General features: G+C 43.1%; 1 protein-coding gene across 1 annotated transcript; it reads right to left on the bottom strand.

The window, feature by feature from the left end:
• Positions 1–1,042: 1,042 nt before the first annotated feature.
• Positions 1,043–25,364, bottom strand: chd1 (chromodomain helicase DNA binding protein 1). Its single transcript, XM_061060637.1, has 35 exons — positions 25,012–25,364; positions 21,889–22,005; positions 20,907–21,114; positions 18,942–19,064; positions 18,610–18,806; positions 18,162–18,439; positions 17,823–18,048; positions 15,803–15,903; positions 15,521–15,699; positions 15,238–15,362; positions 14,898–15,114; positions 13,920–14,009; positions 13,608–13,798; positions 13,078–13,266; positions 12,791–12,953; positions 11,877–12,029; positions 11,696–11,767; positions 11,458–11,607; positions 10,258–10,406; positions 10,025–10,121; positions 9,845–9,940; positions 9,585–9,761; positions 9,333–9,493; positions 9,214–9,255; positions 9,001–9,134; positions 8,235–8,373; positions 7,995–8,145; positions 6,781–6,903; positions 6,533–6,676; positions 6,130–6,426; positions 5,912–6,031; positions 5,335–5,513; positions 4,167–4,318; positions 3,764–4,076; positions 1,043–2,534 (listed from the first exon to the last, which is right to left on the bottom strand). The coding sequence occupies exons 2-35, from the start codon at positions 21,939–21,941 to the stop codon at positions 2,252–2,254; spliced, it is 5,472 nt and encodes a 1,823-aa protein (XP_060916620.1). The 5' UTR covers positions 21,942–22,005; positions 25,012–25,364; the 3' UTR covers positions 1,043–2,251.
• Positions 25,365–25,394: the final 30 nt, after the last annotated feature.

Genomic DNA, 25,394 nt, shown 5'->3' with positions numbered 1-25,394 from the left:
CACTGTACTAAACGTCCCTTATATCAGATGTTTGTAAGATTTAATTATTAGTCATAAATCCGCCCGTCTTTGTCTGCTTCACTGGTAGTATTGGTGTATTGTTTGTGTGATTTCCTAAAAGCCTGACAGGGGACAATGATCGCAAATCAGCCGTGTCTAAAAGTCCTGATGCCTATGTGTCCCTGACAAATAAAAATAATTCTGAGTTACGTCACTGAAGCGATCCTTTCTGATTAAATCAAATCAACTGTAATCCAGTTGGAGCGTTGCACTCGCTGGCCTTTGAAAACTGCCCTGCGGTTTCTGTGCTTTTTTTTAAAAGGTCAAATATCCTCCTCCTTTTCAACCAGTTTAAATAAGTCTCAGAGCTCCTCAAAAACATGTCTGTGAAGTTTCTTGTTCTAAATCCACTCTGATCCTGTATTTGATCATGTCTATAACCCCTCTATTTCAGGCCTGCTCAGAACAGGCTGTTTCTGTGTCTGTACCTTTAAATATGTTAATGAGCTGTGTCTGACCACACCCCTCTCTGGAAGGGCTTGGGTGTCTCAGGCTTTCTCTCTCCATGTCCTATTGTTTACGGTGAGAAGGCAGACTCAGAGGGCAGAACAAACACCTAGCTGTGGGAGTGTCACCCACCTGGGGGAGGGGTTACTGCCCTTTGTGATGTCATGAAGGGAAAATCTCCAAACGGCCTGTTTGAGCACACATTTTCTGAAAAGTGGAGCAGGCAGAAGACGGAGAGGATGGACTTTTCTCATCACCGAGGGTTTTGTAGACAGACTTCGGACACATGTTAGAGTTAGAGAAACATGGTGAAGTGGATTTTACAGAATATGTGACAGATATGTTGAAAGCAAACGAAGATTAGCATCATATGCAACATCGCAGGAGAACTGCGCTAACAAAACCATCTCTCATGTTAGCATTTAGCTTAGCGTAAACTCCAGCTCCGCCCTCTCGACCCGTCTGTTTACAAAAACAAAACGAGGTGGTGGTGACGTCATGCTGAATAACGAGACACTTTGTGTAAGAGAGTTGGTACGAGTGAGTACAGTGATTGATTTTAATGGCTTCATAAACAACTATATAAAACAGTTCATAAAAATTCATGCACTTTCAGTGTAAATTCATTTTCAAATATAGAGGAAATTTATGTACAACAGTGTGAACCGTAACAGTGACTTCATTTAGTTGGGCAGGTTCACCACAAATATACTTGGCTGCATAGAAACATTGACATTATTATTGCCTACGTAGAAAACAAAACTAAAAGGTAAGAGGAAGGAAAAATAAGTCAGAAGTCTAACTGTTTAAGATCTAACAGGCGCTTCTACGGAGAGAAAACAAGACAGTGATTTCAAAAAGTCCGCTCCTTTCAGCTCACTGATTCAAGAGACGAAAGAACTAAGCACTAGTGAGAAAAACTGAGTAAGAACTTTCCCTTTACCAAAAGTTACATTCTGAAAGCATTAAACGAAAGAACTATTGTACAGAAACTCACTCGGAGAACGACGAAAAAAGCCTGAGTCGATGGGGAAAAGTAGAGTCATAATAAATCCCAAAAGCCTGAGGAGAAAAGACCACTGATTTACTATTTTACAAAAATTTACAACAGCATTATTGAAGGAAAAAAAACATGATACAAGTCGCTCTAAAAAAAAGAATCCAGGTTATTTTTTTTACATCTAAGATATGTTATTAAATAATTCACACCAGGTGGAAACAGAAAACCTGCCGAGGAACTGAGAAATGCTGTAAATGAGGTACTTCAGGTGGCTTCACCGCAACATCCACCTGCTCTGTGATTCTTGCGACGTCTCATCGAGTTAACACTTAAATAAGAAGCATGATTGAGAGACAGACGGACAGACGAACATAGAGAAACAGTCAGACAGGATCCAGTGTCGTGGGTTGGCGGGAATATGAGGCAGCACTCAGGGTCGACCGTGTACAGAGTTTAAAAAAAAGTTTATAAAAATAACAAAAATCCCAGCTGCGTGCTGTGGAGCCGCCGTCGCAGCGTTAAACTCTTAAATAGAAAAATAGGATTCTTTAATCTGCTGCCTGGGTGGAGCCGCTCCCCGGCACTCGTCCTGCAGGTTCCCGAGGTGATGTCAGCTGCAGAGGGGGAGGAGCCGCGCTGATGTGACGGCTGCTCGCTGCTTCAGACAGCTGCAGGTTCAGTCCCTGTAAGGCATCTCGCTGTGTGTCAGTCTATGGCTGCTACGTGCAGACCTCGCAGCTCCTGCTATGTCTTACGGCTGCTCCAGATCTGCTCCGGCGTGCTCTTGTGGTCCGACGAGTAGTCGAAAGGCGAGCGGTGACCCAGCGGGGAGCGGGAGTCGTAAGGGGAGCGCTGGTCTCGGGGGGAGCGCGGCCCGCTGGCCGAGGCTCGCTGTTCGTTCTGCCAGTCTGAGTGGTATCTGTAGGAGGAGCGGTGGTCTGAGTGGGAATGATCCTTCAAGTCTGGCCGGTGGTCTCTGCCGGAGCGGAAATCCTCCAGCTTCCTGTGCTTGCTGTCGTTGTAATATCTGCACACACAAAATAAAACAAACATGACTGAGATGTGCAATATGAGTAATAAGCAATATTTTAAAAATAACTCAAATGACTCCTTCACACAGGCAGAATATGGAGAAAGTACCGGAGCACATGAATCAATTTTAATGTGCAGAGGACTAACCTTTTGAAATATTAAAATGGGCGCGGTGTGAACATTTCGGAGAGTTCTACCTGCACTTAAACATAGCCCCTCTTTCTCTGGTGGAGATTTTTTTTTATTCATTGGTAAATGTTTCTTTATTGGTACCTAGAAGTTGAAAATGGCACTGCCGTTGTCAGCTCTTGGTCTTTTAGTGTAAAAAGAAAAGAAGAGGCGGAAGAGACAAATAAGGAGAAACCGCACTAATGGGTGAAAGCATGGATACTACAGCAGCATGCTCAAGGGGCTTTCCTGAATCTGTGACGAGAGCTGGAGAGAAATGAAACCGCTGAACAGCCAATCAGAGAGATTCCTCTCACCAACCGCCGCCAAAGAAAAAAAGCAGACTGGGGCCGACAGGTAGCGACTGGGCCAAACACACTGAAAAACTAGGGCGACGACCGCTCACAGACGGCCGAGGATCTCCTTGGTGTGTCAGGGCCTTAAGACAGACACCCACTGTAAAGGTTTAATCATCCATGGCTGAAGTGCCTCATCTTGTGCTTGCTTTGTTAAGCAGTGATATAGCTGCAGGTACAAAAGTGTTTCTGTAGCGTTTTGTTCTCCCCTTAGGAGCAACAAGCCGACAGACGGAGCGGAGAAGCCAAAGTCCCCATTCAGAGGAAGAGAACATTCATGCAGAATAGAGCTCGCTTTACGCTGCAGCTGTGAAGAATTTGTTCCTCAAAACGTCCTCGGGTCATAAAGAAGGTGCTCAATGTGTTCCATACTTTTACTCAATCCTACACACTCCTTTCTGCTACCCCAAATACTCAGTAAGATTCATTGTGGAGTCACACACAACTGAAAAATAAACAATCATCTCTCCGGCTGTTTTATAAAGTTCCCCTTCCTTTAAACTGCTTTTAATAAATATGTGAGGTGTTTAAAGATTTATGTTGTCAGAGCAAGTTAAAGAAAACGTACAGAAATACAAATGTAAGACTTTCTGACTCGTTCTTGATGTGAGTGTTGTCAGGGAGTTTTCTTGGACATAAAAAACGACGCCGTTACATTCAGAGGTGGGAGAAGGTTTGAATGTGATGGGTTGACCCTCACCTGTCCTGTCTGTCTCTGTCCCGGCTGTCCTGTCTGTCTCTGTCCCGGCTGTCCTGTCTGTCTCTGTCCCGGCTGTCCGGTCTGTAGTGGTCTCTGTCTCTGTGGTCTTTTCCGTTGCTGAAGGAGGAGTACGGCCTCTTCCTGGACTCTCCTCCTCCTCCTCCTCCCGACGTCTTCCTGTGAGACTCCGCGGAGTGTCTCTCCTTGCTGCCGCTGCTCTCGTGGTGTCGACCTGACGGCTGATGTCGGTCCGAGCTGCAGCTGTCTCTGCTGCTCTCGTCCTGGTGAGAGTTGTCCTTGAGCCTCTCGATGTCTGAGGACGAAGACAAGAACTGAATCAGAGCGAACTCTCTCTCATACTTAATGTCGTTACATCGTTAAGGCAGAGGGAGACTGAGCGTACCTGCGTTTTTGTAACCGTGTGTGTTCTGACTTCTAGTGTTCTGCTCCATGGCCTGGGCGTTCTCTTGCCTCTTCTTGATCGCATGTTTGTACAGTTTGTGAAGCTTTCTGGCGTCAAACTCGGTGAACTTGGAGACAAAAATCCACAGATTTCTGGAAGGGACGAATAAACAGAAATAAGAAAACGGGAATCTAACTGAGACACTGAGAGAGGTTTGATGTGTGTTGACAATAATATGACACAAAACTACAATCACTATGAGTTCTTCTTAAAGATGATAAATGATTTAATCTGTGAGTTTGATGAATATCCTACAATGACAGAAACCTGAAGTTTACGTAGTGATACGTAGATTCTGCCAGCAGGGGGCTCTCAATCAATATCACAATAACAAAAGATGACAACAAGGCTAGCAGCTAGCTGCTAACTTAACTTTAACACAGAATAAAGCTGCTAATGTTTTCTCTGCAGGTCTTCTTGACACCGAGGAATTGAGGAGGGGTTACAACCAATCAGGGACTTGAATGTTAGCTCAGTTTTTAGGTTTGGATTCGTTCAGTTTTATTACCATAAATAAATCAAGAGCTGAAGCATCCAGAGATCTCTCCATCTACAAACAAACTGGGGTATTTATTCCAGTAAAAATATATATATATTTTTTAATTATTAAAAGTTTTTATACTGCTACATTTTTTTCCTTTTAAATTGAGCGCACAGGGACAGAGCCTTTCTAACAGTGAAGAGACTCGCACAGTTGTAAAGTCATCAGTTGGGAATGAATCGTCCACCTTGCAGGAGACGCACTGCAGATTATTTCTGTGCAGTAAAAAAACTTCCAAAGTGTATCATTGTTATAATTTTACAAACTTAATTTATCCCTGAGGGAAGTTCTGGTTTACTCTTATTGAGAGACATGCTTCCCATACACACACGCACAAACAGGACCTGTGGACATGCAGGTTATTAATGTAGAGATGTCAGAGTTGAGCTGCCACACAGGGAGCACACCAGATTTAATTCGCACCGGGACTTGAACCAGCGACCCTCTGGTTCCCAACCCAAGTCCCTGCAGACTGAGCTACAGCCGCCTTTAAAGTTTACTTTACCCAGACCTCACTGCTGATAAGCTTTATTTTTATTGAACTCATATTGAACTCTGCGTTCTTACTTCCTCCACTGCTTGATGAGGTCGGGGTTTGAGTACTCCTTCAGACACTCGGTGATGTGGTCTCCGATCTTGATGAGGCACTGTCTCGTGTGTTCCAGCTGCTCGCGCTCAGACAGTCCTTTCTCCGGTCTGTCCAGCTGCTTCAGAGCCGCTTTCACCGGCCGCATCCTCTCTTTACACTGAAACGCACAAGTCAAATGAATAAAAAAACACATGTTTATTAAAGCTAGAAGATACAGCATGTCGAACCTCTGCTGTCTAAGAGAGCTGATCATCCTTTGGTGAAGGATGAATTTAATGCAGAGAACATTTTAGCTACAGTTAATACAACACTTGTAACATCAGCTAGAATCTGCCATAAGCTACATTTCCCAATAATTTTTACATGATTTTATTCAATATGTGTAAATCTAATTTCATGAATCTCAGAGCAGACCGAGCCTTGTGCCCCTCCTGAGACCTCAGAGGCCAAATGTTCTTCTAAATGTTTCTGTGGCATTTTAGTCAAAAGGATCCAAACATAAAAAAATAAGGTTGTAAATAGCAGGATTTCCCTGAGAGTATCGGTATAACGTACCACACTGAACGTCCTCTGGTCCAGTTCCTCAGACTCCTCAGATACCAGGACGTTCTCTCCACTTGCTGTTATATGAACGGGACCATCAGAGGCTTTCTTCGTTCTCTCCTTCAGCTCGTTCTGCAGAACAGGATCCAGAATTCATTAAAAATCACCTCCTTTTCTTAGATAGTAGTGAACAGAAAGTACGATTTGTTGCAGTGAGAGTAAAACATCACCTTCTCCGCACTCTCCTCTTGTTTGTGCATCGCCTCCAGAGGTTTGATTTCTTTTCTCTCTTTGGGCTCCTTCTCCTTTGTGTCCCAGGTGTCCTCCTTCTTCTCCTTCTTGATCTCTTTTTTGACCTCTTTTCCTTTCACCTCCCTCTCCCCGGATGAAGAAAGCTCCTCCTCCTCGGGCTCGTCATCGTCCTCGTCGTTGTCTTCTTCATCCTCCTCTTCGTCCTCCTCCTCCTCCTTCACCACCACTCTGTCCGCTCGGCTCCGTCGGTTCAGCGTCTTCACAGGTGGAACAACCTTAAAAAAAAAAGTCAAGTGATGTTATTTATCGTCTGCACTCTAACAGGAAACATTCGCTCTATTCCACAGCATGAAACAAAGTCCTCTTCGTGTGTTAACATACCTTTTCCTCCTCGACTTCATCTTCATCCTCTGACCTCTTTTCAGGCGATGGCTCTGAGGACGTGGTCTTCATCACCTCCTCCGTCTTTGTCGGCTTCAGAGTTTTGCTCTTTTTACTTCTTGGTTTCCTCTTCCGTGAATTGGCCTAAATAACAAAGAGTCGCGGTATTACACATGCAGTTAAATCTTTATCAAAGGTCGTATGTCTGAGGTGCAGACGGAGGTGGACTTGTAAAATAACAGACTCACCGTCCCTGCTTGTTTCTGTGCCTCTCTCTTGGCCAGGTCTTTGCTCAGCAGCTTGATGAGGTAGTCTGCTCGGGTCTGCAGCTGTTTGGCCTGAGGCTTCTTGTCCGGGTCATCTGGTAGGAGCTGGTCAACAAGGGACAGAGTTCATATTGGGGATCATCAGGGAGAAGAAAAACTCATGTTTGAGATGAATATTAACCCTTTGAACTTCACACATAGCTTTCATCGTTATCCCTACAATCTGAATTACCATGTTTTGTTTTGTTCTTGTTGTGATCACGTCTTAGAACATTTTTAAAACGCGTCATATTTCCATAATGTTACAATTTACTTAGCAGACGCTTTTATCCAAAGCGACGTAGATCAGAGAGTAAGTTCAACACTAATCCATTCATACACGGCCACCAAAATGGGAGCAATGCGGGGTTAAGTGTCTTGCCCAAGGACACATCAGACATGTTGCTCAGCTGGGGATCGAACCCTCGACCTTCCGGTTGAGAGGCGACGACTCTACCAACTGAGCCACTGGCTCTGGCTATATTTCTTTTGCCCTTCACTGTGAGAATCAAACGGAGGATGCTGGCCCTCCTACTATGTCTGGATGAGGAGATTAATATTGATGACCTCGCCATCACAGCTCCAGGACAATGTGGGTACACGACATGATCCAGAAGAGACGAAAATGAGAGGAGTCACGACCGAGCTACAATATGATCGGCCTTCTGAAAAGTTCTCAAGCGTAAGCGCTCTGAGCGGCCGCACATCAAAGATGGAGCACTCAGACAAAGGATGCTTTGCCTTTTCTCTCTCCTCTCCACGAAGAATTTAAAAAAGGGAAGCCGGCACTCAGAATAAAATCGGCAGGTGGACACAGGCCCAAAGCCGGGTTCTAGTTATTAAGGTATTATTTGACATAACTTTATAACCGAGTAAGGAAATTGGAATCTTTCATGGCGAGGTCACAGCTGACTGTGTGTTTGACATGCAACATAGAGGTGAGATAGTGACATCAGCAGTGAACGTACAAATTGATGTCATGAAACACTGAAGCCTCGGCTCGTGGTTGATTGAATGCTTTTTCTTATATCTCTTTAATTTTGTATTTTTTTAAACAGGATTATGATTTTAAAAGGTTAAAATCATGAGACAAACATTCAGAGTAAAAATATTAGGACTTTAAATATGAAGCTCATCAGACATGTGGCTGTCCTCACCTTGTGTGTGAGATTGAGGTCGGGGTCCATCTTGATCATCTCCCAGCTGCCGTATCCGTACTCATAGATTCCTATGAGGAGGCTCGAGTCGTCCTCCTTCCCCCACTCAATGTCAAAGTGCGCTGCCTTCGAGTGGCATGGAATCATATACCTGTTCAAACAAACGCAGAATTAAAATCCGGACAATGTTAACACTTTCAGTAATGAATAAGAAATCTAAGAATTGCCCAGCAGCCTTACTTCTTCCTCTCCTCGGGGTCGGCAGGAATGGCTTTGTGAAGCGGAGCCAGCTCTTCTTCGTGTGAGATCACAAGCTTGGCGTTCACCTGGACTCCAGAGATCCTGAATGTGGGACCTTTTACCTTCCCTCTTCTGCCTCCTGGTGGTCAAACAAATGGGAAAAAAAGCTTTATTTGGCATTTAATGTTGAGAGACTTAATTCATTCTTTTAAAAGAAATGTTTAAAGATTTATTTTGGGGGTTTTTGTGCCTTTAATGTAGAGATAGGACAGTGGAAAGAGTTGGAAATCAGGGAGAGAGAGAGAGAGGGGAATGACATGTGGGAAAGGAGCCACAGGTGGGATTCGAACCTGGGCCGCCCGCTTGGAGGACTATAGCCTCCATACATGGGGCGCGCGCACTAACCACTGCACCCATAATTCATTATTTTTTAAGGCAAAAACAAGGCAGGTGTGTCCAGACAAGATCCAAACACATTTTCACTGATTGCAGGATCATTTGCAGTGTAGCTACAAGCAGTAAACGAACACACTACATCCTGCAGTGAGGGTGAGCTTCTGATGGCGATGAGCCCAGGAGGAGGGGCCCAGTTTGAATGTTGTGCTACCGAGTCGACATTAGAAGCTAGGGCTGCCCTTCAAACCAGATCACCAGTTTAATCATGGGGTAATTAAAGCGGTGCTCAAACTTTAACTGCATCCTCGTTTTAAACCGATTTATCACATGATAGGGAAATAACAGTATAGCTGAGAGATCTGATGGTTACCTGAGGTTTTCTCTGGTCCACAGGGGTTTTCCCGTAGTGTCCTCACACAGCCGTTATGAACCGTCTCTGCCAAACGCTTGAGGTCGTGTTCGGACTTATCCACAAGTTCAGCATCACGAGCGATGGCATCCAACCTGAGGAGGACACGTGTTGAGGAGAGTGTGTGGGACTTTATTCATCATTATAAAACATTTAAAAAAAAGGTAAGCTTACCTTTCCAGTGGTCCCCCAAACTTCTTGTAACTCTTGACAAACCTGTAAATAATTCAGAGACGTTAACAGAAGTAAATGATGAACAGCCAAACTGAGGGTTCAGATGTTTATATGTTCACCTCCTGATCTCAGCGTCACTGAAGCCCTTGATGTTTTCTCGTGGAATGGTCCGCGGTCGTCCTCGTTTCTTTGGCCTCTTTCGGTCCGAGGGCGAGTCGCTGTCGGAGCCGGAGTACCGTCTGTTCCTGCTCTGCCGACCTCCGCTGGAGTTAAAGCTTATCTGTAAACGATCGGGACGTTCATGAATAAAAACAAAGTGCTTCTGATGAAGCAGCACATGTTCTGTATATCTCACAGGGCTTCTGGTGTACCTGTTTGGCACAGTTCCTCATGCGTGGCAGCAAGTAGATCTCCTCCAGCTCCTTCTGTCTCTCCTCCTCCTCCATCCGCCTCCTCTGCTCCTCGGGAATGATGTCATCCCAGCTCCTGTGACTGCGCTCAGAGTCCATGTCTATCTCCTCCTCCTCCATCATGGTGAAGTTGGCCACCTGCACAGGTCAAATCGACACGTTATTAAATGTTAAGTTGTTAAAGATTTAAGTTTGTTTGTTTTGTTAAAATTTGTTTTTACCTTAAACTGAGACAGAAGCTCTTCTCCCACTGTGGACGGTCCGGGGTCATTTTCTCTCGTCTCGGCTCTTTTAAGGATCTCGTCAATGTCCATTTCCTGCAGAGCAGAGCAGGACATGACAAGATGCTCCAAAACATATCAGGAGAAACGTGATAATGTTCACACACAATGTCTACATACCTGAGGCTCCTGCTCCTCCCCCTCCTGCTCTTTGAAAAGCTCCTCAGCACCAAACTTCAGGATGGCCGACAGCTCCTCTTTATTAAACGGTGCTGAACTGCATGCAAGAAAACAACAACAACAACAACAACAACCTTTTAGAGCCATACAAACATATTTCACAGCGCGATGAACACATTAAACATTCAGGTTAAAAAGAAAAAAAAGGAGAAGAGTCAGTTTGTGTTGCTTGCCTGGAGGGGGCAGCACCCGTGTGGAGGACAGTTTTCCCCGTGGTGTCCATCCTCTGAATGACCAGGTGGTCCAGCACCATCTTCTTCTTCGCCCTCTCGATGATTTCCTCCTCCACCGAGCCCTTCGTCACCAGGCGGTAGATATTCACCTGTCATGTCACAAACAGACAGAATTAGCACACTTTTATATCTCCTTTTATTGATCCTATTGTGGCGGCGCTTTCTTTGAATTTTAGTTTACCCTCATACACTTTATGCTCTGTTGTGTTTCTCTTGTTTTTACTGTGATGAAAGAGCAGACTGGAACCAGAGTTTCCTTCAGGATGAATAACGTTTGATCTAATCTCCTCTCTTAATTTAACACAGCAGGATGTAAACACAACCTGACAGTTTATAATCATTTATACAGCAACTTAATTCACGTGCACAAGATCCAGATCTGAGGAAGGCTACAAAGATCGTGGGGGGAATGTAATGAAGTTCATTTACTGAAGTACAATTTTGAGGTACCTTTAAATCCGGAATATAAGTTGCACCGGTATCTAAGACGCAGTCTGATTTTGTAGTATCTCCCAGAGAGAATAAAGGTCTAAATTGTGTTCCTGCTGGGGCACTGGTGGCGCAGTGGTTAGTGCACGCGCCCCTTGTGTGGAGGCTGTAGTCTTCTAAGCGGTAAAGATAATGGATGGATGGATCTTTTTTTAAACTACATCATTGTACTCCCCTACAGTGAAGGTTTATAGAAACATGTCTCATGATTTCATCTACAAAGTGTTATTATTAGTTTGGAGGCAACAAAAAAGATACAAAGATAGGGGGCTCCACAACGTGCAACCCAGCAGCCCACCCGTCCACCTGTTTTTAGGGTTTAATTTGAAGCAATTGTGATATTTAGACTTTATGGCAGTATCATGTTGACACAAGGCGCTGTGTTTCCACATCTTGTATGGTCAATTATTACTTTGTTATATTTATAAAACTTTCTGGCACTATAATGATGAAAACATAGTCGACAGTGATTTTTCAGACCACTAGATGGTTTGTTTCTGGTGGGGTCAGCAGAGGTCAGGGTCAGGATTTACTCAATAGGTTTGCTCAACAGTTAAAAAGATGCAGCGCTGTCGATGTGTCATCATAACATGAAGCAGAATAAATTTTAAGAACAGAAACTTTTCAGTGTTTATCACGCTAGTTGCTTACCTGTCTCTTCTGTCCAATCCTGTGCGCCCTGGCCTGAGCCTGCAGGTCGTTCTGAGGGTTCCAGTCTGAGTCAAAGATGACGACTGTGTCAGCCGAGGCCAGATTGATCCCCAGACCGCCAGCACGCGTCGACAGCAGGAAGCAGAAGTCCTGAGAACACAAGTGAGGGTTCATAATAAGTAAGAGTCTTTGTTTATCCAGTTAAAGCTGCGGTTTGTCGACGGGGTGTTAAACTCACCTCTGAGCCCTCAGCATTAAAATGATCCAAAGCCTGCTTCCTCATCTCTCCTTTGATGGAGCCGTCTAATCTCTGCACAGACGAGCAACATTTTTAAAGTATTAAAAACACGTAGAGATGCTTTTGTTTTAGATGGGTCAACAGCATGTCAGATGGTCACGCGAGAAAAGTGTGTTTGTACCTGAAAGAGGAACTGCCGGCTCCTCAGGTAATCAGCCAGGATATCCAGCATCCGAACCATCTGGGAGAAGATTAAGACTCGGTGTCCTCGCTCCTTTAAACGCACCAACAGTTTGTCCAACAGAACCAGTTTCCCACTGCTGCGGATCAGATGCTGTAGAAGAGAATAGAACAGTTCCAGTCAAATTTATGTCAAGATAAAACGTCCCATCTGCTCTGGAACCACAGACCCTAAATATTAATGGACGTATCCTGAGGGACGTCACCAATCTGTCCCTGACTCTCCGTCAACCTTTTAAGCCTCCTGAGGAACCGCTACACGCCCAACTCTGGATAATAAGAATCATTTTTGGCTGTGGTGTGTATGTGACTTCCTGTGCTCCTGCAGCCAGCCTCAAGCGGACACTCGACGATCGCAGGATTTTACTCTTCCACATTGGCCTCATTTTTCAAGAACGGGGGTTGCTGCTTGGCTGGAACATTCAAAGTCCTTTATAGCTTTTCATTAGTTTCTTCTGCTGCCAATCAAACATGTCTGTACTTCTTTTGTCAAACTTTCCTTCCTTTGCCTCTAACTTTCTGCGTATTCTTCTGCAATTTTACTGGAAAAGGTGTTTTTGTCAAACTTTTTTGGCTTTTGCCCCACTGTCACTCAGACACAGGTTTGAGCTGTTTCAGCTTTCTTGTTTCTTCTTGTGTTATTGAATGTTTGATGTGCCAAAATAACTTTACACTGGACACTGAACTGTCTTGGATCCTTTGCGGGAAAAAAAATCCTCCTCTATGCAGACTGACAGAGATTGCTTCTTTGTGAGTTAATGAGTAGATTTTTGTTTGTAATTCAGAAGAAGGTTGTAAAGAAAACCAGACTCTGAACTCGTAAATCAAGAATAATACAGGATGAATCAAACTGACCTGTAGAGCTTCAGCTCTGTTGAGGAACTCGTTGTCCTCCGGAGGTTTGATCAGGTAGCAGTGGTTACAACACTTCTTCAGCTCCATCATGATGTTCAGGAAGCCCGACGTACTGCCTTTGGTACCTTTACTCAGAGCCTTGTAGTTCCTGGTCAGGATCCATCTGAGCAAAGACGCACATTTGTTAGTGGCAGAGCAGTTTGAGTGTAATTGGAGGGGATGTAAAGACAAAGAAACAAAACTCCTTTATTTAGTTTGAGGATTGAAGGTTAGCCTCCAGCTCTTACTTGTAATACTGTTTCTGGATAGCACTCATCTCCACTCGCAGGATCTGCTCCACTTTGGCAGGAAGAGATTTCTCCACGTCTTTCTTGACTCGCCGCAGGAGGAAAGGTTCGAGTTCTTTGTGCAGACTGGTGTAGCCCGAGTCTCTGCCTTTACCGTGCTCCTCCTCGAAGATCTCCCACGAGTGAAACCTTGAACAGAGATGTACGACTGTGAATCATTGCGAAAACCTTGTTTCATTATTAATTTCATTTTGTACAGTCTCAGAGGATTGTTTTTATGATGGCGTCATTCCACTTTACATGTACATATCCTTTGTATGAGAATTTTAAGCAACAAAAGGCTTTGACATTTTGCACAACATATTAGCTTCAGAGCACAGATAACTACTTTAAAGTTAGCATGCGGCTAGCAGACAACTACAGTGTAACTTAACAGAATTTGATATTACACCAGTGTAAGAAGTATTTAAGAAGACGTCTCTGCAGCCAGGAGAGAAATGGGTCAGTGTGCAACAGGTGATATGACCTACTTCTCAGGCATGATGAAGTGCAGCAGGGACCAGAGCTCTTTCAGGGAGTTCTGCAGAGGTGTTCCTGTGATCAGAAGCCTGTGGTTGGACTTGAAGTCGATCATGGTCTTGTAGAGGAGGGAGTCGTCGTTCTTCAGTCGGTGCGCCTCATCAACACCAATGAAGGCCCAGCTAACATTTCCCAGAAATGACTGCAGACACACACAATCGGTACAGTTCTCACATGAGCTCAAATCCCACCGCACAGCTTTAGAAATGTAAAGAGATGTACCTTAATTAAAAACAATATCAATAAATCAAGGAGATGCTGACCTTGTCTTTGAGAAGAATCTCATATGTTGTGAGGAGGATGTTTAACTTCAGTCTCTTGTTGTGGACATGCATCCACTCGTGTGTCCGGATCTGTTTCAGGAAAACAAAAGAGGAAAGAAAAAGTTTTGAAGAAGCTCATGTTTGGGTTACAGGCGTTGCCTTTTTGTTCAAATGTTTCTGACATCAGGATGTAATTGGCAGAGGATGAAAAAGCAGGAAAAATATCCCATCGCTAAAAGTAGAAAACATTTATTTTCCTGCATTCTGATCAAAGTCTATGCACCAGTTTGTGCCTTTTCTGCAGCACTTGATCCTGACTTTTTTCATCTACCTTTAAAATCTCTCCGTCAGCGCTCATCTGGCTCATCTTCACACAATGATAAATGCATTCAATGGAATACTTTTACAAACGTGAACTTTAAGAGTTCTTGTGCTAACATTACCGCCTCCGTCCACTTCAGTTACCCAAACAACACACCTCCCGTTTTAAAATTTCCTCCACCATGACGTCATTGAAACAGATCAATGTCATGACACTCTGCACCACATTCATCGTTAGAAGCCATGTAACATAAAATGTACAGGAGCGGTAGAGCACGAGTGCAGTTTGTTCATTTGTTAATTATCTCAGATGGCCATTTTTCACCCATTAAAAAGTAATTCAAAAACAGGCGACAAATACATTAAGGAGGCTGTAAATTTGCGGGAGAAGCGATCATGAATCATCTGTCAAAGTCTTGTGGATCGGGGCACCAGATAGCCCAGCAGTCATGTTGTACACCCCGAGTACAGGACGCTAAAGTCCTCATCGCTGCAGCCGTGGGTTCTAATACAAACTCTGCCCATTGCTGCATGCCATCCCCTCGCTCTCTCCCCCTAATATGTGATAATCTGAACATCCGGAATTCCAGATAAATCCAGAAGAATGTCATCCCTGTGAAATATAAACAGTATATATGTGTGTTTGAGCCATCGCACCATGTTCCTGCTGCCTATGTCTCCCAGATAGACGACGATGTTCATCTGAGGGGCCCACAGCTGGACTTCCCTCTGCCAGGAGGTGAGCGTGGAGAGAGGCACGACCAGCAGGAAGGGTCCGTACAGCTGGTGGTCGTGGAACATGTAGTTCAAGAAGCTGATGGTCTGGATGGTCTTTCCTAAACCCATCTCATCGGCCAGAATGCAACTGTTGCCCCTATGACACAGACAGAGATGAAGAGAGCAACATGGTAATCTTAGATTGTGACGCTTGGACATAGTGCATGTGATTTCAAGACTTGTAGAGAAGCTGAGAATTAAAGGATTGTCTGAGTCTTACTTGCACCAGGAGTGGGCCATCCAGTTCAAACTGTCCAGCTGATAGTCTCGGAGCTCCAGCCCGTCTCCTCCGATGTAAGATGGCTGCTTCTTCATGGGCACAAACCTCGGTCTTTGTTTCAGCACCTAAAGGAAGGAAAGACAGCTTGTGAGGTAGGTGTTCAAACCTATGAGGACTTGAGGGCAGCCAGGGGAGATAGTTTGCAAAATCCTGATTATTTCGCTGGAGCATTTCTCTATTGCAGACTTTTCTTACTGCCAGCAGCCACTTGTTACTGGTTTACCTTGCAGTCTCTGAATGGAATGGATTTGGACTGGTTTCTGCACATGTAGTCGTCGATGCACTTCTGGAACTTTTTGGAGATCAGAGCACCGTCCTCCCAGCTGCACTCCGAGTACGGTAAACCCTGCCACTTACACAGGTAGTCTGGGTAACCTGCCGCCGACTTCTGGTTTGAATGTCCTGTTTGAAGGGAGAGGGGGTTAGTTACATAAATCCATTGTATTTAAATAAGGGTCTGTTCCGTTTCCTATAAACCAGAAGTGATACAGCGTAGGAAACATACCTATGATTCTCTCTACAAGCTGGTACTGAGAGTGAAGGTCATCCATCAGTTCTTGCTGACAATTGAAATACTCGATATCCTCCGGTGAAGCTGCCTTTAACCTGGGGAGAAGAAGTAGAAGTTTTACAAAATGAATCTAGTCCTGGTCTAATCTGGGACTACTAAATTTCTCATATTGTTGCAAAGGACAGAATATATTTGACTGTAGTCTCACACTCTAAAGAGACGTTGACATTGCGAGAGTTCCATTTCTCATTTAAGGAAAATGGGGTCTGTTTTTTTCCAGTTGCTCAGGAGACGCAACAGAGACACATTTAATTTGACTTTAAATAAATGAAGGTTGACAACATCCACATGTGTCACATAAGGGCAGCAGAGGGCTGAAGGTTTTGTAGAATTAGTTTCTTCTTGTGTGTAAATTCAGGTTCTACTGCAGGATATTTGTTATTTGTACTAAACGTTTCTCCACTATGATGCATTACGTTATCAGAAACAAAGTCATTAAGTGCTTGAAATTCATCAATAGTCAAAAGAAAGTTGGTTGACACTTTGACTCTGCTCCGTTTCTGTGCATTGAAGCATCACTTAACATATAATAATAGTGAACTGTTAGTGAGTGTGATCTATCTGTCAGTAGCTACTCAGTAAGTGTCAGCTGAAAAAACAAACAATGTCAGCCTGCAAGAAGAAAGCAGCAGAAAGATGGCAGCTTTCCTTTTTCCCACATTACTAACAAACTGAATTCTTCCTGGTGAACTTTAGCAACAATTGAGATGTTTCTGCAGGCAAGCATGACAGTCACCTCATGTGCAGACTGAGAATGCGCCTTCAAACAATCCAAAACGCAGCAGACCGGCTTTTAACAAGAACAGACAAATTCACTCCAATCTTAGCCTCCCTTCACCGGCCTGTTGATTTTAGAATTGACTTTAAGATTCTTTTAAGGCTCAACATGGGCTGACAGCTTCCTATGTTTCTGAGCTTTTAACCCCTCATGAACCAGACCACAGTCTGAGGTCCTCTGGTAGAGCCATACTGGTTGTTCCATGGTCCAGGCTGAAAACTAAAGGGGACAGGGCTTTTGCTGTTAGAGCCCTCAGACTTTGGAAAACAGCCTGCCAGAGGAGATCAGACCTGCAGAGTCCATCCCTCGTTTTACTTCACTACTTAAGAATTTCTTTTACAAAAATACTTTCACTCTGTGATTTCGATTTTATTTTAAATTTTTGTTTTATTCTATTAGTCTGATTTTATTGTCTGTTTGAAACGGAACAGACCCTTATTTAAATACAATGGATTTATGTAACTAACCCCCTCTCCCTCCCAGTCTGTCTCTTTGCTTTTATTGTATCTTCTGAAGCACTTTGTTACTTGTATAGAAAAGTGCTATACAAATAAAGTATTATTATGCTCTCCGAGCACTACAGGAGTATGCAGATGTGCTAGTTATTTGATAGCATGTAACCTCGGCTAATAAACAGCTTATCTCATTTCTTATAACAGAGCTTTTATGAGTGTATCTCAAACACTAGATTATTTAACAGGTGTACATCCTAGTGGCACCATTGGCACTTTTAAACATCAACATGAAGTCTGATAAGTTCGGACGATCTGTGAGTTTGTCAAAAAGTGATTTAATGCTAAATAAAGCGATTCAACCTTTTAGTCCGGTCTTCACAATAAAATAAAACATGAATCTTACTTTTGTTTTGATATAAAATTGCCTTGCATTTTTGTAAAGAAATGTGTAGATATGCATGTTACAGCCAGGAAGAGTCAGCCACAGAAAGGTAGAGATCATGATATTTTGGTTTTGTTTCTCTCTTTGGTAAGGATCCAAATGTTTAGATTTAGGTTTTATTTTAGAGTGGAGATGGTGAAGATAGCACACCAGTCACTCTTTGCTTTCATTGTTGTCCTGTCTGTCTTTCTGTGACTCAGTAGTCAGTGTGAAATATTTTAGGATAAGTTTAAAAAAAAAAAATGCATTAAGATCTTTGTTTTTCAAACAAGCTCTCACCATCTCTTCTTCTCCTGGTCCTTCTTCTTGAAGTTGTCCAGTTTCTTCATGCCCTTCACGTTCTGTAACTTCAGCGTCTCCTCCGTCTCCCAGGTGTTGTGGATGTGAGCCCAGTTCTTCCACTTTATCAAATACTGGATGTCACCGGCCTCTTTGTTGGGATTGAAGTTGGCGTTTGGGTCCCCGTCTGCTTCAACAGCGTATACAGTGGTAACACTTCCTGTTGCTGTGTGGAGAAAAAAAATCAAAAAGAAACTGAGTAAAATATTCTCAAGCTGTTTGAATGTGAGGTTACATTTGGAAAGGATGATGTTAATTAACCACAAATAAAATACTCACCTCTTTTCCTTCCTATCCTGCTGTCCATCACTTTCTCCAGTGTTTCAAACTCGTCTTCTTCGGGCTGCGGCACATCTTCACCCAACACTTCCACCAGGTCGTCTGAGTCCGTCTTCAGCTCGTCGTCCTCCTTGTAGCTGACGTTGACGGTCGCCTGCCGCCGTGGACCTGCTGATGCCATCTTCTTGTAGTTCTCATCCTCATCATCAGATGAGGAACCCTTCTGTGTTTTCTTCTTCTTCTGGTTGCTGCTTTTCTTACCGTTACGAAAATTCATCCTGAGACAAAAGAAGAGGATGAGAAGTTGTGCATGCACTGAGTGACACACGCAGCTAGCCGCTCTTGTGTTTTTAAAGATGATATTCAAATTATTGGATCAACAGTTTGGGAGAGTGGAATCATTAAGTGTGTGTAAACAAAAAGTCATAAAGAGGAATGGTATGCCTACTTTGTAGGAGGCTTTTTGCTTTTGATTTTGTGACTGGGCTCGTAGTCTGATGCCGTCTCATCGCTCTTTTCCGCTGCTGATGAATCTGATCCAGATCCACTCCCAGATCCAGAACCCGATCCAGAGTCAGAGGAGCCGGAATTTCTTCTCCTTTTGGATCCACTCGATGAGTCTGAATCATCGCTACTCGACGAGTCCTGGCAAAGACAACGACAGAGAAAATGCTAATGAATAATCACCGTATTCACCTTGAATTTTAAACATCCCCCCAAACTGGATCAGTTCACAGTTTAGAAGAAAGAGCGACACAGGGAAACCAGTCCGAAACCAACCTCATCCGATCCACTGTTCGAGGAGCTTGGTCTCTGTTGCTGCTGCTGCTGCTGCTGCAGCTGCTGTTTCCTGAGCATAGCCGATCTTTGCACTGCGAGGATACTTGGGTTGGACTTCCAGAACTGCAAACAAAGAGTACAGTGGAAGATTAGCCGAAGAAACGTGTGAACATGTTGAATAAGCTTTCACATGACAAGAGCTGATCAAGCAGTTTAACAACCAAAAAGACTGTGTGCCACTAGGGGAAAGGTCAAGACATCTGAACTCTGAGTAGGGCAAGTCATTATTTAAAAAAAATCCACGACACGCTCTGAATTTCAGTTTAAAGACACAATTTGATTTGATTCAATTAACACATTTTTGGGGTACTAAGTAAGTGCTAATATTTACATGTACACTCATGTTCTACTATTGCACTGCGCTTCATAAGAGTCCTTACTACTCGGCTTATTTGTCAGGAACATCATGAAGGTGGCTGGCAGGGTCCGAAATTAACACCCGCCAAGCGCCAAATGCGGGTAGATTTTGCGTTTGGCGAGTACTTTTCAGAGGGCTATCGGCCACAGGGCAGGTAAATGTTTTATCAAAAAGTCATAAAAAACTATGCTGAGTATTAAGCGCATTTGATGTAGCCTAGCTGCAGCTACTTTTCCCTGCTCCTCTCTCTGCTGTAATGACTGTCTGTGAGCATCGCGGGGCACGCTGAGACACACCAACATACATTGCAGCGCAAACGCACGCACACCGCACACCACACAACGGAGCGCCAGCCACCACGCGCACCTATTTACTTTTAGTGCTTCAGCAAACAGTTAATCCGCGATCTGTACGGACCGAGTCGGGAACACATGTGATCCGGTCAAACGGTCGGTTCGACTTTTCTCTAGCAACGTCATAAGTCTGTGAACATCTCCACACAGACTCTGTGAAACAGCACTGCGTTACAAACACTTTATGTCCTAGCAGACGCTAAATGCACGCTGCACTTTTCTCTTCCATCACGTGCAGCAGGAGCAGTCAGAGATATACACACGTCCAATAATGAACAGGCTGATTATATTAAGTGTCTAATATTGACAAAGCTAAATCAAGAGAAAACTTGAGGATTCATATTTTGTTTTCTCTGATGGATTTTTGTTTTTAGTCTTTAATGTTGTAATTCAGGGGCGGAGCAGGGGGGAGTCTTGGAACTACTGCCTAAAAAGAATACATTAAGAAAAAAAATAAAGTCCAGCAAATATAATTTTTTACAATTTCTCAATTTCCTGATCTGATGACATCGAATCTGTGACATAAATTTATTAAGATTAAGATTCACTTTATTTATCCCGCAAGGGAAAATTCTGTTTTTACACTCTGTAATTCATGCAACACACACATACGCTGAAATATACACACATGCACAAACAGGATCCTATGGACATGCACTAATGGAGAGATGTCAGAGTGACGGAGCTGCCCCCGGCAGGCGCTTCTGAGCTGGTGGTGGGTTTGGTGCCTTGCTCAAGGGCACCTCTCCAGCTACCAGACCAACTTCCATATTTGGTCCGCACCGGGACTTGAACCGGCGAACCTCCAGTTCCCAACCCAAGTCCCTACAGACTGAGATATTGGCGCCCTCATTATTATTGATTAAACATAACATAATGTTGAATCAAGCTTCATAAATGTGCCTTTCTGTTATGTTGTGATATACGAGTCAAGTTTTAAATGATTGCTCTGGACATGTTTAAACCACATTCTATAAGTTTTCATAGATTTTAGCATGAGAAAGTTTCAGATGTTAAGTTGCTGCAGAGGATGAAAACAATGCTAAATCTACTTTCCAGTCACAAAAACTTGTATGATATTTTATGAAAACAAACTCTGAATAAAGACATGATATATTAAACATCTTCCAGTCAGAGTAACAGAGTCATCATCACCTTTCATTATTTCTTTAAATTCAGATTTTTTGTTTTTACCTCAGCTCCGTCAATGTTTGACTTATTTGGCGTCTCGCTCTTCTCCTTGGATTTCTCGTTGTCGGAGTCTGACTGGCTGCCGGAGTCTGAGCCACTACCTGAGTCACTGCTCCCTGATTGGCTGCTGCTGCTGGAGGAGCTGGAACTGGAGCCTGAGCCGGACCCTGATCCTGAGCCCGATCCAGAACCGGATTCATCATCAGAATTACTGTCGCATTAAAAGAGAGGGACACAGTTTTCCATGAGAAATCAGAAGATTAACCGTCAACAAAAGAAGAAGTACCACCCCTTTTTAAGGAGTATCAACATGTTTTCCAACATTTAAAACATTTTAGGGAGGGCTCAGCTTGGCATGAATTTTCTTGGCATGACTTCTGGACTGTACACAAATAAACACGGATGCCTGAAATGGTTAAATGTATGTAGGCCATGCATTGATACGACAAAATGTGCAGCCCTGTAATACATTTAGAGTACACAGCTGAGTTAAAGCAGCTGGAGAGCCATTGAAGAGGAAAAACAGTTCATCACCGCTCGGTTTGCACCACAACTCAAGCCATTGTTGTCTTTCAATGCTGTGTGTTAGCTAATTACAGTTTTTTGTTTAACCTACAATAATAAAGATCTAGAGCTAATTTTTGCTGCCTTTACAACTTTCTAGAATTGCAAACTCCTGTCTCAGCGTAATATATGCTGATGTGTCGGGTAAACAAAAGTGTAGTGTTGAACATCACTGTAAACAACTGTGTCGTGACATTATCCATCAGATGTCACTTTATGAATCCTGCATTTCAATGCTAACAAACATATGGCTGGGTACTCTAGAGGTGCTCTACTGTCCGTCTGCTGTGTAAAATAAGGGTCAGACATACAGTTACAATGACATTATTATTAGCATCACCTGAGACTACAAAACTGATTTCTATAACACCAAGCAAAACTACTGTAATGTACTTTTATCAGAGATGAGTGGGTGATTTACCTCGATTCTCCACTGCTGTTGCTTACACTCTCCTCCTCACTGCGTCCCGCCATGTCGAAGTCCAACAATAAAGACTTCCCCTGACAAACCTGCAGTCGTATCTTTGACGTGGTTCACCTGTAAGAGGAGACAATTTTATAAAACATTAAAATAACAACATTCACAGGTTGATTAAATACTTCACAGCAAGTCAAAATAAATCAGGAGCCTAACACAACAAGCGCAGCACAGATAACATCAACATGGTGACAGTGTAAGTTTGCTTTCAGGACTTTGTGTGTGTAGCAGGTCTCACAATAACAGAGTGACTCAATTAAATGTACAATTATTTCAGGTTTGTAAATAAAGTAAACTTATAACACATGTTATGACTATTCACTCAGGTTCTTTCACAGTCATTTAAAAAAAGGAGATGAAGAACACATGGAAAACTGCTCGTCTTTACGTTTCACCTGCCGTTTAAAGATGTACCCAAAATGAAGAAGAAGATATTCTTCATTAATCCCACAAGGGGATATTCTATTTTACACTCTGTGTGCATGTGTGTGTATTTCAGCCTGTGTGTGTAGCATGTTCAAAAACAAACAGGATCCTTTGGACATGCACTAATGGAGGGATGTCAGAGTGCTCCTGAGCTGGTGGGGGTTCAGTGCCCTGCTCAAGGGCACCTCGGCAGTGATCAGGAAGGGAACTGGCCCCTCTCCAGCTACCAGACGATAGTATGATAAATGGGTTCTTTCCCATTTATCATACTAAGGTTCTCAAAATGTTCTATGCTTCAATACCACAAGTTCTAAAACAATACAAACTCTGTTACACTAATGATAGTACTGATATTTATAAAAGCAACTCATATTTTTAACCAAAAGCTCCTGCGAATGAAAAAGAAAGAGAGGGAGCAATGTCTAAATTTTATCAAAATAGTTAGAATAGTTTTTTACTAGTGTCGTATTGAGGTTTAAAATTCTGGTATACGGCCAATCAATATCTTACTACCAATATTTGTTAAAAAAAATTCTGTGTATGTGTAAATGTACTTGGCAATAAAACCCGATTTTGATTCTGAATATACACAAACATGATTGGAAATCCTCAGGGGGGAATGCAAGGACTTCATCAAAAGATAAAACACATTCCAGTGACTCGTCTAGAAACAACCTATAAAGTTGCTTTCGTAAAAGTTAAAGAACTGGACAGCAAATAATAAACTCCCAAGAACACGTCCAGCTCGGTAAAACATCCCTGAGCTGCTTAGCCCCGACATCGAAGTTTAACCTATGAAATGTCCCTGTGGCTGTCAATACGATGTCGCAGAACACTTTTTTAAAAACATTATTATTTCTTTAACCGGTTTTTATTGCTCTCTAACTTTTTAACATTATTGTTACATCATCTTAAATCTCTGCTCCTACATGTCTCAACTCATGTTGTTAGGTTTGCCTGGGTTATTATAATGGTTCTAATGATGGGTCTTGTGATGGTTGGGTTAAATGTGTTTGTTGGGTTATTTTGTTGTTGTTTATGTTCTTCTGTGTTTGGGGTCTTTTGCTGTATGTCAAAGCACTTTGTAAACCCGTGTTTCTAAATGTGCTATATACATAAAATTGTCAAAAATGTCTGACGCCATTTATTAATTGTGCCTTAGTAATGAGTTTGTCACCTTATCAGATTAATAAAATAATTCATGACTTGTGAATGGAGAACAGCACAGTGTGAGTTTACATGAAACTTCAGCTGTGTTTGTCCCCTGAGCTCTGAGGCCTATCAGGCCTGCATATCAAAGAGTATTTTAACATCCATTCAAATCTCCATAGTCCCTTTGAACGCCGAATAAACCAATTAACCGAAACCAAGGCGAAAACTAACTTCAGTTATCGCTATTTAGCCAAACTTGGTGTCATTTTAGCCTCAGTGTAGCTCAAGTTTAGCTTCTAGCTAACTAGCTTACGCCGGTGTTATATCTCGTCCAGCTACCCATCGAGATGTGCCCCCCTGCAGCTAAGAGCAGTACAGGGTGTAAAATTCACCTATCGAGATATGCTTCCTCTAACAGCTAAAATACAGGTTTAATTTCTGTTAAGTATATTTCTTACAGTGAAAATGCAGCGACAGGTGGTGTTTCAAAACGCTTATATGGTGTATCAGAGATAAATGTCCATCGAGATACATTTCCCCTGAAATCTTACATAACAGCGTACCAAAACGTGCTCCCCAATCTCTGACAAAACATATACAGTGAGAAGTAAAGTGATTTAAATTGTTAACTTGTTCTGGTAGTCTGATTTGGTTCGCCTCTGCTTTGGTTTCGCGCTGTGGGAGCATGTTTCGACAAGGCAGCACTTCTCGACATAACACCGGCTAATGACGCCGACGTTAGCAATTGGCGGGTACGTTAGCAGTAACGTATGCAGACACAACCGACCCGCCAGACGGTGTTTCACCATCAAATACGAACAGAAATCCAACAACAATCAAATCCTCATCAGCACCTGGAGTTATTTAAAGATAATCGTTTAATTCAAACACTAAACCTGTTTACTACGAGACAACATAACCGTGAACTGTTAGCTAGCTCGTTTATGTGATGCTAGTATTTTGATGTTTAACATTTTAAAGACTCGTAAAACAATAAAAGCTTCATGTTTGTTGTGTTGTTCATCATCTGCGTTAATGATGTGTAAAAACCCGAGAAAGACAGAGAGGTGTTTGTATGAGAACATCAGCGTGTGTTTAATAAACATCTTTTAGTTGTCAAGGAAAGTAGCTTTATGAAGCACGAGGCTAGCACGAGAGCTAACAAATGACAAAACTTTACGCTACTTCGTGTTAGCATCGAACCTCCGGGACGTCCGCTTTCCTGCCGGAGTCCTTACTTGGCCTCTTACGTTTGGCAGTATTTTACTATGCAAATGTGTGCGCAGGCAGTGAACCACGGAAGGCAGCTTTGCGTGTTTATTATTCATTATTAAAGCCACAAACACAAACGAGCTAACATAACTTCACCCTCTTCCATCTTGTTTTCATTCGCCGCTCACTTCTCGCGGCTTTTACCGCATCAACATGCAGTGTTAGCTCACTTTCTGACTGAACCAGGGGAAGAAGTTACTCCACAGTGTATGTTACCTGAAAAACTCCAGTGAAAATGATGTCTTAATCCACCTTCGCGGGGCCCCTTTCTTCTTTTATATCACCAGAGAGCTAGCAGCCGCTGGCAGCTAACGCTACCGTACGCTAGCTAGCTATCTCCCAGTCAGGGAGAGTAGCCCCGGACGGTTCACTTCACAAGAACTTATACAGTGCTGCTTATCCTCTCCCGTCAATAATCAAATAAGTCCCCCTTTCCGTTCGAGGTGTTACCAAGGTTAAGCACTCCACGTTCAACTGTGATTGTAGAAAGCTGGCATTTCAATCCAGGCTCTTCCGACAACCGGCCTCCGCCATGACGCCGTAGGGTTCACTTCTCTAGGAAACCCCGGACAGTGACGTCACGACCGTGCTCCTCTGAA

Source organism: Labrus mixtus, chromosome 17 (assembly GCF_963584025.1).
Source record: "Labrus mixtus chromosome 17, fLabMix1.1, whole genome shotgun sequence".
Classification (NCBI taxonomy): Eukaryota; Metazoa; Chordata; class Actinopteri; order Labriformes; family Labridae; genus Labrus; species Labrus mixtus.
The sequence above is the reverse complement of the archived record's forward strand: the minus strand, read 5'-3'. Positions and strand labels throughout refer to the sequence as shown.

What these genes read in the sequence shown, in the direction of transcription:
- chd1 (XM_061060637.1), bottom strand. Translation starts at nt 21,941, where the DNA reads ATGGCGGGACGCAGTGAGGAGGAGAGTGTAAGCAACAGCAGTGGAGAA. An exon ending in AGTGACGCTGAGATCAGGAG is followed by an intron (nt 9,256 to 9,332) that starts GTGAACATATAA and finishes AATTATTTACAG; the next exon opens with GTTTGTCAAGAGTTACAAGA. An exon ending in AAGAGGAGAGTGCGGAGAAG is followed by an intron (nt 6,032 to 6,129) that starts GTGATGTTTTAC and finishes CCTGTTCTGCAG; the next exon opens with AACGAGCTGAAGGAGAGAAC.